This window comes from Propithecus coquereli, unplaced genomic scaffold (genome assembly GCF_000956105.1).
Source record: "Propithecus coquereli isolate 6110/MARCELLA unplaced genomic scaffold, Pcoq_1.0 Scaffold644, whole genome shotgun sequence".
Classification (NCBI taxonomy): Eukaryota; Metazoa; Chordata; class Mammalia; order Primates; family Indriidae; genus Propithecus; species Propithecus coquereli.
The window spans coordinates 405,365-417,939 of NW_012152441.1; the positions used below are offsets into that span (position 1 = coordinate 405,365).

General features: G+C 53.1%; 1 protein-coding gene across 2 annotated transcripts in view; it reads right to left on the bottom strand.

Annotated features, from left to right (window-relative positions):
* The window catches only part of TMPRSS3 (transmembrane protease, serine 3), a 33,154-nt gene extending 23,193 nt beyond the window's left edge, over positions 1–9,961 (bottom strand). Inside the window, exons 1-5 of one of the 2 annotated variants that reach the window (XM_012659978.1) lie at positions 9,828–9,961; positions 5,056–5,166; positions 4,070–4,186; positions 3,540–3,663; positions 370–495 (exon numbers count right to left, since the gene is read on the bottom strand). In XM_012659978.1, the coding sequence (XP_012515432.1) occupies positions 370–495; positions 3,540–3,663; positions 4,070–4,186; positions 5,056–5,166; positions 9,828–9,921 (572 nt within the window). In that variant the 5' untranslated portion in view covers positions 9,922–9,961. The remainder of the gene's footprint in view (positions 1–369; positions 496–3,539; positions 3,664–4,069; positions 4,187–5,055; positions 5,167–9,827) is intronic. The other variant, XM_012659977.1, reaches the window with a different exon arrangement.
* Between the last annotated feature and the right edge of the window lie 2,614 nt (positions 9,962–12,575).

Sequence of the window (12,575 nt, forward strand, 5' to 3'; positions counted from 1 at the left end):
CTTAGTAAACAAGGAGAATAAACTTTTCTTAATTTCCGTTTCTCTTTCCCGCCCTCCCATCTGCTTGCTGCTTCCGCTCCCCAGACATCCTGGGGTGCCTGCCGTGAGACCACACTTACCACGTGCAGCACGGTCCCTCTGCTACCCGAGCTCCTTCCTTTTCCCCATCCGGCCACACTTGCCCGGGTTGGGAGCAGGTTCTCGAGCCCCCACCTGGGGCATCCGCCCATCTAACCAGGGCAGCCAACTGCCCTGTGTCCCGAGATGACACTCCTATGCCCCTCGAGCCCACGTGGAGCTGCGCGTGGCCTCGCAAATCCAGCAGGTGACCCACACCAGGGCAGACGGCGGCGTGGCCTGGTGACTTACCTCACATACACGGCGTGGTGCAAGGCCGTCACCTTGTCATCTGGCAAGAGGTGATTGATGGACACAAAGGCCTCCTGGAACTGCTCCTCAACCGAGCTCACCCGGAGGTTATCTGAACTGACGTAGCTGCAAGCACGTCAGACACACAGACCCACACGTTAAATTTACTCTTTGACGCACGGGGATCACACCTGGGGATGTCATCTTGTCCCCTCAAACCATCAGAGGCTCCCTTCGCCAGTGGAATAAAGTCCTCTCACCTTGGCCGCATTCCCTCCTGGTGCGGCCCGGGATGCTCCACCTTCCGCCCCTACCGCGGCCCTGCCCACCCACCTGGGCCGCAGCCACGCAGAAGGGGGACCGTTTCCTGAGCTCATGGGTCGGGTCCCAGCCTTGACTCATTTGGCTGAAATGACCTTCGCACGGCCTGAAGCGCGTCCCAGAGGAAGCGGATGCAGACCTGGGTGCGGTGCTGTCAGCTGGGCCCCAAAGCGGGGATGCCATGCACCCCAAGAACATGGATGGAGGGATGGGGGGCCTCTCGGTCTGCCCAGGGCTGGCCCGGGTTCCCCCAGGGGACGGTGAACATACACGAGGAGGCGCTTCGGAGGGCGCCAGGCCCCAGTAGGTGTTCGACACGGCAGGAACTGGCCCTGCTGCAGCGCGGCAGTGGAGGAGCTGCAATTTTTTTTTTTTTTTTTTTTTTGAGACAGAGTCTCACTCTTTTGCCCGGGCTAGAGTGAGTGGCATCAGCCTAGCTCACAGCAACCTCAAACTCCTGGGCTCAAGCGATCCTCCTGCCTCAGCCTCCCGAGTAGCTGGGACTACAGGCATGTGCCACCATGCCCGGCTAATTTTTTCTATATATTTTTAGTTGTCCGATTAATTTCTTTCTATTTTAGTAGAGACGGGGTCTCGCTCTTGCTCAGGCTGGTCTCGAACTCCTGAGCTCAAACAATCCGCCTGCCTCGGCCTCCCAGAGAGCTAGGATTACAGGCATGAGCCACCGCGCCCGGCCAGGAGCTGCAATTTTGTAAAAAAATCAAATGTTTAGAGAGTCGCGAGATGGAAGGTGGTGAATAAATGGCCATTTTCCCCTTTCTTCCTGGAATGACGAAGCACGTGCGGTCGCCCGCGTCACCAGCTACCGCGCCCGCTTGTCAGCAGGTTTCAGCAGGTCACCGCGAATGCTGACGGGGATGCATGCATGGAACAAACGTTTCGCCGACTTTGCCTTTGGAGGGAAACGCAGTCAGGGCAGCGGTGACGACCTCCACAGCCCTCCCGGGGCCGGTCAGCTCGCTGACACGCAGGCGCCCGCGAGAAAGAGCCGGCTGTTGCTGGGACGGCCAGGATTCGCTGTCCAGGTCCCTCGGTGGTAGTGACAACAACGGCAGCCGCGGGCTCACGGTGCGCTCCACGCGCCAGGCTCGGCCCACACCCGCAAGATCATTGGAACGCGCAACGATCCTTCAAAGCAGGGTCTAGTTTCATCCCTATTTTCTCAGGGAGGAAACCGAGGCACAAGCTACATAACTTGGCTGAGTCTGCACTGGGATTCGAGCCCGAGCGACCCGGCTGGGCAGCCCTTCAGTCACTGATACCTGCCACGGGATGTGGTAGAGCAGAGAGGATTAAAGAAGGATTTTTAAGGAGTGAGGCAGGAAGAATAAACAAAGCAGAAGGCAGAAGTAACTCTTGGAAACGAAGCCTCAGGCGGGGAAGAAAGGAACACGCCTGCAGCGTGGAAGGCGGGCGGCGTGGAGGTGGTGGACTGCAGACATGGCACTGCCTGGATTTCTCCAGGAAGGAGCATTGCGGACACAGGAAGGAATATTTTACCAACAGGCCGGGGTGGAGGACAATCTGAGAGCTGCCGCACCGCAAGGTGCCCCTGAATGCTGCCCGGCAAGGCCGGGGTTCCTCGCCGGGGTCTGCTGGGGGGAGGGTGTGGAGCTGAGTTTTCTGCATAACAGAGCAGAGGCCCCGGGATCCGCCCAGGGAGGGTGGACAGTGCCCCAGGACAGGGCAGGGCGGAGAAGGAAAGAGAAAGGGACCCCTTTCCCACGCCCATGCTTCTGAGGAGAGGGTTGGCAGGGAGCAGAAATGCCTAACGAGGAAGCTCTCGGCCGGCTGTGAGTCTGTCTGTAAGTCTGTCTGTCTGTGAAGTAAACTTCTCTTTGTCTTTGAGAAGTGAAGTCTACGTCATTCTTGAAGGCATTTGTGTGATGCTTCTTGCTGTTCTTGCTGAACCTGAATTGCAGCTGATTTCTGAGTCCAGGTTGGCTTGGAGTGAGAGAGGCAGGTCTCGGGACACAGCGGGGCATTTCAGGTTTCACCAGCTTTGGAGAAAGAGAGCTGAGAACAGGGTGCACCAAACTCGAAACTGCGACTCGGCGGACTCAGAGCAGTGTGGCCTCAGTGACGCGCTTCCTTGGAGCAAGGCAGGGTGCAGGGCCCGCCGGCCTTGAACTCCAGATCAAGAGCAAAAAGGAGTGTGGGTGTTGTTAGGGGACCCACAACAGCTCGCATAGGTGCAGGTGGTGTTAGGGGACCCTCGGCATTCGCAGGAAGTCGGAGGGAGGGAGCCAGGGAAGGAGAAGGACAGTATCTGGGCAAAAATGAGTCACTTCAGTGCCAACAATCACATAGCAACACCAAATTCTGAAAAGTGAAAAGTCCACTACGATAGTTCTTTCTCCTACATGTTGCCTAATAACTGTTTTCAATGGTCGTGTTTTCACTAAATTTCTGACTTTTAACAATTTGTTCTTTGCGGTTCCTGGGGAGGTGTGCATGGACGCGACGTGACCACAGCACCACGCGGACAGTGTCCGGAAAGCTACTCTGTAGAATGTAGGGGGAGGAGCAAGAGGGTTTATTTTTCAGCTTCAAAGCTCTGTGTTGCATGTTTGCCTCGAGGGTCCTGGCCTGGCGCCGAGAACACCCAACATGACCTCTCTCCCGTGGGACTCGAGCAAGTCACTTAGCCTGTCTGGGCCCTGGTTTGCTCATCTGCGAAACGAGGATAGTGAGCGTCGCAGGGTTGCCAGGGGATGGACGTGATGACGTGTTAGAGCACCCAGCGGTGCCCGCTAAGCCGTGGTTGTCTTCCCTCTCGTTATCTCCCTCGGTGTCCCACCCCGGGGGGGACACGCTCCGCAGCTTACCTTGGAAAACCCAGCTGGGCGCAGGCAACTTTCGTGTAGTGACCTTTCCAGTCATCGGAGCACACAGTCCTCCACGAAGCAGCTGCGAACACCTGGAGCACGGCGCTCTGACCGCTCACCCGGACTGGCCGACGCACAGGGAGAGAGGCCCGTTAGCAGTGGGGGAGCCCTGAGACCGCCGGCGGAGGTCTCTCCACAGCCGGCTCAAGCCCCTCCTCTGCCGAACCCGACCCACTCTCCGTCCACGGCAGCCACGGGCCACGGGGCAGGGAGAGCTCCTGCTGTCTAGATCCCGTGAGACTTCCTGGAGCTCTCCCCTTATTGCCGTGTCATCTCCCCAAGAGAATTGCGCTCCAGGTAAGGGCCTCCCCGCCCCCGGACACCCAGCCCCATAGCTCCTGGGGTGAGTGCCAGTCGAATCCCAGCTGAGGACAGGACATGACAATGGCAGTGTCTGGGACCCACCCCACAGACGGGAGGCTCAGGGTTGGGTCTGCTGCTCCCTCCTACCCCTAGAGACATGCCCTTACCGCATCGGTACTCGTCTTCCCCGTCTCTGCAGTCTGAGACCCCGTCGCATCGAGCTGTCAGTTCGATACACTTAAAAGATGAACGACACCTGTACTTCCCGGAGCAGTCGAAGTGGACTGAGCAAAGGGGAGGAGGACAGAAATGTTAGCGAGCGTTTCAGTGTCAACACTAGCAACTGTCCACCTGCCACGTGGCGGTGAGTGTGCCCATTAATAATGAAACCTGTACTGAAATGGCACCCCGGTCAGCCGTCCGTTTCCTTCAGCCCAGTTTCTGTTCTGAATTCCGGGGGGTGGGGCCGCTGTGCCCCACTTTGTCTTACTAAGTGGCCTGGCCCGGGAGCCACACTCAAGGTGCATTTAGACTCCGGAGGGCTTAGGGTCAAGAGAGAAATTCTATGGCTGCGGGCCAACCCACTGAGCCACCCCAGCGAGGAGCCTGACAGAGCACAGCCCAGCCACCCTGTTTGCTCCAACCCTGGGCAGGAAGCGAGTGAACTGTGGGCCACACAGCCACACGGGTGGCAAATTAAACTCATCTGTGGTCCAGTTATTTGAAAGAGAAGTTGCTGCCTGTTAGAGACCCTCCGTCCAAATGACCCACTTTCTCAAAAGCCACATGCACCTTATCATAACAATAGCTGGTGCACCTGGCGCCCCATAAATGGGCCTCTTTGTCTCCTTCCCAGCCCAGTGCCCCCCTTCCTACCCTTGGGATTCTGTTTCATCAGCTGCCTTTGGACGCTTCTAACCGGGCAGGTTCCCTGGTGACCAAGCTTCTAGCATGGCCAGCAGCCTCTGCCGGGCCCCGTGCTGGCTTTGCCCTCACGCAAGCACAGAAAACTCAAGGTCAGCGAACCACAGGACGTTTGCCCCCGGTAATTACGGCTGGGCGGCAGCAAAACGCTGGGGCGAGGGGACGCTTGTGAAAGTTTAACCATTTCAGGGGGCATTTGAGAGCCTGCTGAATAATGAATGGTCCTCACTGCCCAGACCGATGGCCAGTGCCAGTATCAACGCGATGATCCCGATGACGATGATGGGGAAGAACTTCAGCGGCAGCAGCGACAGGATCTGCGCAGCGACTTCATCTGCGTCTGAACACCAAAGAAAGGGGGAAGAGCAGAAAGCCACACGCCCGGACTTTGAGTAACATGAAACTTACACTTAGCTGTGCGTCCCCCTCCGCTCTGTGCAGAGACGTCTCCTCCCAAAAAAAGTTGTCTCAAGTAGAGAAGGGCCACCTGCCAACAGGCACATTCTCTAGAAGTTCAGTCCTTCCTTCCCCACCTCTGACCCGGTTCTGCCCATCCTGGGTTAGGGGTGGTGCTATGAGTTGAACAGTGCCCCCACAAAAGATATACTGAAGTCCACACTCCCAGGACCTCAGATTATCGTCTTGCTTGGAGCTGGATTGAGGGTGCTTACAGAGTAAGCAAGTTCAGATGAGGCTGCCAGGGTGGGCTCCAATCCCACGTGACTGGAGTCCTTGTAAAAGTGGAAATTTGGACACGGAGACAAACAGGCACAGAGTGAAGATGATGAGAAGAGACACAGGGAGGAGACAGTCGTGTGAGGATGAGGGCGGCGATAGGGGTGATGCACCCACAAGCCAAAGATCACTGGCAAACCGCCAGACGCCAGAAGAAGCAAGAAGGGTCCACTGCAGGTTTTGGAGGGAGTGTGACCCTGTCGACCCTTGGGTTTCAGACTTCTGGCCCCCAGAACGGAGAGAGAATAAATTCCTGTTATTTTAAGTCACCCAGTTTTGGGGACTTTGTTTCAGCAGCTCTAGGACACTGACACAGAGGGGAAGTAGCACTCCAACTTCCAAGCAAGGACCTGTCCCCACGGAGGAGGGCATCAAACCTGCACAGGGTCCTGGCAGGCAGAGGGAGTGCGGGGATCTCCCAGAGAGGTCGCAAGGACAGGATGTTGGCAGGTCTTGGGAGGGAGAAACTGACCACCTTAGATCCAGATCATCTCTTCAAGGATGTGTTCGAGAAACAGCCTAGGAAGACAGATAGTGTCTCCCTCCAGAGCAAGAGGCAGCTTTGTTTACTGTCCAGTTTAACAATTGTAATGTCTCCCTCCAGAGCAAGGTCCACACAAGTCTGCTAAAGCCCATTATAAAAGTTAGGGCTCCCTTAATTCTGGGTGACTCAGTTACGGTACAAACTGCCTGCACGTGCAACACACGCGTGGGCTGCTCCACAGCCCTCGGTGGCACATGGGAGGTCAGGACAACTGGCACAAACAGCACACTCGCACCACTTGCTGTGTCGTGAATAGGAAAGTCCTCCGTCTCTGACCCAGGAGTCTCGTGTCTCCTGCCGGCATCCGTGAAACTGCGGCAGATTGACCTGCAGCTCACAAGGAGGCTAACACCTCAGACCCTTCGCAGTCCTTGCCCACAGAGCCAGGCAGATTTGGTGGAAAACGGTATGTGAAGAGTGGTAAGATGCTCAGAAGAACGAATCTCCCTGGGCGGCCAGGAGAATTCCCACCGCTACCCTTTCCTCCCAGGGAGAACGTAAATTATCTTGTCAAGCCTGAAAATACATCTATGTCTAAGTTAACTTTATTAAAAATTAGGAAGTGCAGGATCCGGGGAGGGAAGACAAGGCTGCCAAGGCCACGCGGTTGCCGGGGACAGAGGCTGGCACCTGCCGCTCCCTGGTCTGGGGCGCGCGGAGCTGAGACTCTCCCTCATCTCTCCCACCTGTCTTTGGAAACCCACAGCTCCCCTCCGGCAAGCAAGGCTGTGATTACGAAAAGATCAATATCGTGTGAGGCTGCCTAAAAAGGAGAACGGAGGACGAAAACGGTAAGAAGTGGAAAGGGAGGGGATGAGCCGGAGCAGAAGAAGGGAGGAGGGGACGGGAAGAAGGAGACGGATAAGGACGTGGGGACCAGAGGTGAGACGAGGCAGGAGAGACGACTCCGCCTCAGGACTGAGCAGGCTGCGTCCTCAGTACCTGGAACAGCACGGGGCACCCAGCAGCCCTGCACAAGAATGTTAGACGGATGAATGAATGAATGAATGAATGACACCATGATAATGAAGGTTGTTTTAACTCAGGGTCAGAGGCCGATTCCTTTCAGGACAGCCCTCCTGCAGTCCAGCGTCAGCAGAGAGGCCTCCCTTCCCCGCCCCCGCCCCCGCACACCCCATCCCAGGAGACTGTGCAAAGCCACAGTTCTCCGTGGAGACGGCGCCCTCCACCTCACGCTTAAACATTAGCAGGATCCCCGAGAACGACCTTTTCTCGCTCAGCTGTTCTGAATCTAAGTTAGATTTAGGAAGTGACTCCAAATTATAGAATCAAACATTGGCGTTTAATTGGGAACTTTGTAGCAGTTCACTTTTGCTCATCCATCAGGCTGCCCCGGGCGCTGCAGCCCCTCACCGCTGCGCCCCGGGGCATGCTGGGATCAAAGGGACGTGCACAGCAGGTCCGCAGGGAAGGAATGCCGGTGATGAACCCGCAGGGCTCGAACTTTCGACCTCTCTGGAAATGACGAACACGCAAAGTGGACATAACCACATGCCAGCTTCGCCACGGCTCCTCCAAAGCGCAAGGAAACGGACCCTCCACCTACAGCGCACGGGGGTGTAACCGCGTAAACGTCCTGGTCGTGTGCAATTGGAGCTATGTACCAGCAAGCTTGGAAACATGAAATTTTCTGCCTACCAATTCCACTTCTAGGAATTTACCCTAAAATGTCATCATAGATGTACACAAATTCCTACCTACGAGGACACTTGGAAGGGTGGCCTTTACAATATTGATGCAGAGGAAACAGCCCAAGTGACCGGCAAAAGAGGACTGGCGGCACAACGCATGGTGCACGGGTGCGGGCCACACCTGCAGCAACACTTAGCGTGATACGGGGAAGGGGTGGGCCGACCGTTCTGTGAAGGACCAGATAGCACACACAGGTTGAGTGTCCCTTATTAGAAACGCTTGGGGCCAGAAGTGTTTTGAATTTAGGATTTTTTCAGACTTTGAAATATTTGCATTTTATTCACTGGTTCAGCATTCCTGGCCCAAAAGTCCGAAATCTGAAATGCCCCGTGAGCCTTCCTCTGAGTCGTGCCAGAGCTCAAAAAGTTTCAGGTTTTGGAGCATTTCAAACGTCGAATGGATTAGTAATGCTCAACTTGAACTTTACATTTGCGGCCGTATGTCTGTCCCAACTGCTCAGCTCTGCTGCTATGGCGGAAAGCAGCTGCAGACAGCACGCGGACAAACAGGTGTCCGTATTTCCGTACAGCTTGATCTGCAACAGCTTGACCCATGGGCCATAGTTTACCAACATCTAAAAATATGTAATTATTTAACATCATGGAAAGATGAACATGATTTTGTTAATTTTTTAAAAAGCCTCAAAACACAGTACAAATAGCGTATGTTGCTTCCAAAGGGAAAGTAGATATATAGATAGAAAAAGGCAAGAAATCCAATAATAAAGTACTAGAAGGGTTATCCCTGAGTAACGGTGTGATTGTGGGTAATTTTTAAAAATCTCTTCTATTAACTGTATTTTCTAAATTTCTCTAATGAACAACACATTGCTTTATTTAAAAGGAAGTTTTGCTCCTTCCCACTATTAGGACTTAATTTTACAGAAGTAATAAAAAATGAGGGGAAAGGAATATGTATATCACTATTCAAATCCATGTCATTTATCTTATAAAAACAATAGAGACAATTAGAGTTCAAACGATGATCAAATTACACATTTACTTGATGGGATGTTTGTGCTGCCATAAAAATAGATATTTATAAAGGCCAAACAGCACACGAAAAAACGCTTGTCTATGTCTGCACCGAGCATGAAACTACTCGTATAGGCAAAGACGGGAAGAGAATGATCAGACATAAAAACCAGGTAGGTTTGGGGAGTCAGATGATGCCTGAAATTTTTTTCTTTCATTTACATGGATGCTAATTTTGAGCCATATTTTAAAATTATGTATCTTTTCACTTACTTGAAACCTCTCTCCCACCTCCCAGCCTTTCCAAACCTCCCCCACGTCAATTGCCCAGGTGGTTAAAAGAAATTGTTACGGTGGCCCCTGGCCCGTGCTCTCTGGAGCCTCAGCGGAGCCGCCATGGTGTCCCTGCCCTGAGCCGCGGGGCCAGCATTCCGCCTGCACCCAAGCCCTGAGCTCTGGGACCAGCAAGCCCACGGCTCACTGCAACCAGTCTGGGTGAGGTCCAGCCCAAAAGATCCCAGCGCACAGGTTGCTGTGGAGCCCACTGTTTTTACCAAGCACTCATGACTTATTTACAAAAACAACTTTCCTTCCTTTAGTTGCCAGGAACAACTCCGTCTTCTGCTGTCGGATTCTAATCTAGGCCTCTGATACCTTCCGTGGCAGTTTTTTAAGTTTTCTGGAAGGATTGGTGGCCACTGCTCCTCAGGACTTCCTGGAGGGCTCAGAGTTTTCCTGACCAGGGTCTGACCTGCTCCGGGATTTACCAGGGAGACTGTGGAACCCCAAGCTCTGAACACCTCCAACCGGGGAATAAAACAGCTGCCTTCGGGCAGTTAGCAAGGGCTGAGCAAAACCATTGCTTCTCCATGGTGCCTCCTCCCTGAGATTCGACACAGTAAGGGAGTGCAGGTGTCCCGCCTGCGGGTGTGAGAACATCTGGGGAGGTGGTTCCCCCACAGGGACACTCAGCCACGATCGTCATCTAGATGGGGGTCGGGCAGAAATCACAGGGTCCCTCCTGGCTCCACCTACCTGGCACAGCCGGACTTATTTTCAAATCGTCAAGGCCGAAAAGCGATCGGAAGGAGAAGGGGGCTTCAGCCGCAGGCGTGTTGCTTTCCCCCATGGTGACTATCTCAGGACCTCTGAGGTTCGGCTCCACCTCCAGCTCCTCGGCAGAGGAAGAACAGAAAGCATTTGTTTCCCATTTACGGTTTTGGCGTCAGATGCACCGTTGCCGTATTTTAAATCTCTGAAACTCGACAATCCACGCAAAGTGCATTCGGCACAGACCAATTAATCAAAAACTCTTCTAGTGAGAGCGCGTTTTTGTCTGAACTGCAGCAGATAACAGAAAAGCTTCTGGAGTTAATGAAAAAGCAAGAACTTAATTCCGCCGAGACAATGACTTTCTCTTTGTCCAATCAATCTTAAAATCATCCGAATAGCATAGCTTTGGAGAGATGCGTTTGCCATTTAGAAGGTACAGTATCATTATTCCTCAGAAGATAAAATTACTTTCGAAGCTATTTCCATCTCTTTTTTGCAAATGTTTTTATCTGTCCCACGTAAACGCCACTCTTTGTCTGCACACGTGGTACACCCACCATAGCATAGGCAGTACTGATACTTACATCATGTCCGAGTCCCAGAATTGTGGATGGCACCAGGGAACCGACCCTCGGCCACGGTATTAGAAGCTTCCCACAAACACAGCCCTTTCCTGGCTCACGTGGGCATGACCTAATTCAGGATGAAAGTATCCGAGCCGTCCGGGCGCCCGGTCCTCCCCCAACACCGCGAAGAGAGGAGTGGCTGGGGACCGCTGACTGGCCCCAGAGCCACACTGCGGCTCTGTGCTCTGTTTCCCATGAGCCAATTCCACCCATCCCAACGCCACCGAGGACAGAGGCCTTCCCAAGTCATTCCCTGTAACCCTGAGAGGGCGGAGGGAGAAAGGAAACAGCAGAATGTTCCCAGTTAAATTCCATTCACCCTCCCGGATCTCAGGCGTGGTTCTCTAGGAAGCTGTGCTAACCCCTGCAGAGGCTCCAACGAGCATATTAACATAGACACTTAGACCACCCACTTTTATTTGCTGTACGGCTACCTGTCGTAATGTTTGCAATTCCAAAGGAAACTGCTAAGCCATTGAAAACAAACTTTGCTTCACACAGTCAGAGTAAAACCTAGGCAAGAGTTTTGTGCTAAAAGTGTTTATTTCATTTCAACCACAAGAATAGCTTTGAAGACTGTCTCAGGGAACTAACAAGGCCACATGGAGCCATTTTGGGCTTTGATTCTGGCTAACATTTAGCTGACTATCCGCATGCGGCAAGTCATGTAGGTTATCTTCATGAAAAGAATGAGGATAAATGGAAAACCGCTTTTGGGAAGATGGAACCTGGGGGAGAACATCCCCTCCCGAACAGGCCTTGGCTGGCCGGCCGCCGGCGCCAAGGAGCGTTGAGACGCATCTGTTAGAAGAGTCTTCTCTCCCCACACCCACTGTACTCACCATTTCTGGATCTCCCATCGTTAAAAGCAGAAATAATTTCCTTTTTCATTATAAAAACAAGCGTGGTGGGAAGCAGGCCGCCAACGGGTTAGTCCAACTGGGAAATATTTTCCCCAAGTCACTCAGCCTTGTCGACTCAATCATCGCAGCAAATGGCATTATCGCGGGCGGCCGCGTAACCCAATCTGCGGGCGACTATCAGGTAGCCCTCGGTGGTATGCTGCAGAGAGCAGGAGGGGAAAACGTGGCTTCCTTTAATTAGTAAGTAAGGTAAGCGAACCTCTTCAGAAACCCCACATCAAGAGCCATCGGGCAGGCATTCTCCTTTCAGTTAAAACAGCAGGGAGGCCCTGCCCGCACAGCAAGCCCCAGCAAGAGGGCAGGGAACTCCTTGGGAGGGGTTCTGCCCCTCCCTGTGATGGAGCCCCCGGGTCCAGTCCTGCAGACAAAACACAGAGAACCTGAAGGTGTTCGTCAGCGACACTCCACAGGGGCCTCTGCATCCCGGGAGGCTTCTGCACACAGCCCCCGCCCAGGGTGTTTTATCAGGACAGGGCGGTTTAGCGGCGACATCCTATTCTGACCGTGTCGGAGGAGTGGGGCGAAGTTCGGGTGGCCGTTTGCACGCAGCTCGGGTTCCAGGCACGTCCTCTCTAGCAAGCGAGGAGAACCGTCAGCCAGGAGGGTCTGGTCTTTCCCTGTTGGGCCTGGAAGAGAACCTTCCAAGTTACGAAGAAAGGATTAAGCTAGTCAGGGCATTTCCTGCCTTACACAAATAAGATATTTTTTTTAAGAGAAATGAGAAGAAACATTTTACATTTTAATACATTGTAAACAAACACAATTGCTCAAAAAGGAGTTTATTATTTAGAAGAGAAAAATGTGCTTGAGTAGAGGTTGTATTTCAGACCCCAGATCTGCCTTTTTCCCGCTGGGTAACAAGCTTTGTCTATTCCCAGACTTTCAAATTCAAGATAAATCATTTGATTATGAAATTATTTCATTTTTGGAATTCCTCAAAGAAAAAGGACAATAAACTTGGAAGACTTTATGCAAGGTGAAATACGCCAGAGGAAGACAAATACTGCGTGATCTCACATCTGAAATTTTTAAAAAGTTGAATACATAGAGAATAAAATGACAGTCACCAGGGAGGGGGCAGGGGTGGGGGCGGAGGAAACGGGGGGATGTTGGCCAAAGGTACAAAGTTGCAGATACGTAGGACGAATAAGTCTAGAGAGCTAAGATTCAACATGAGAGCT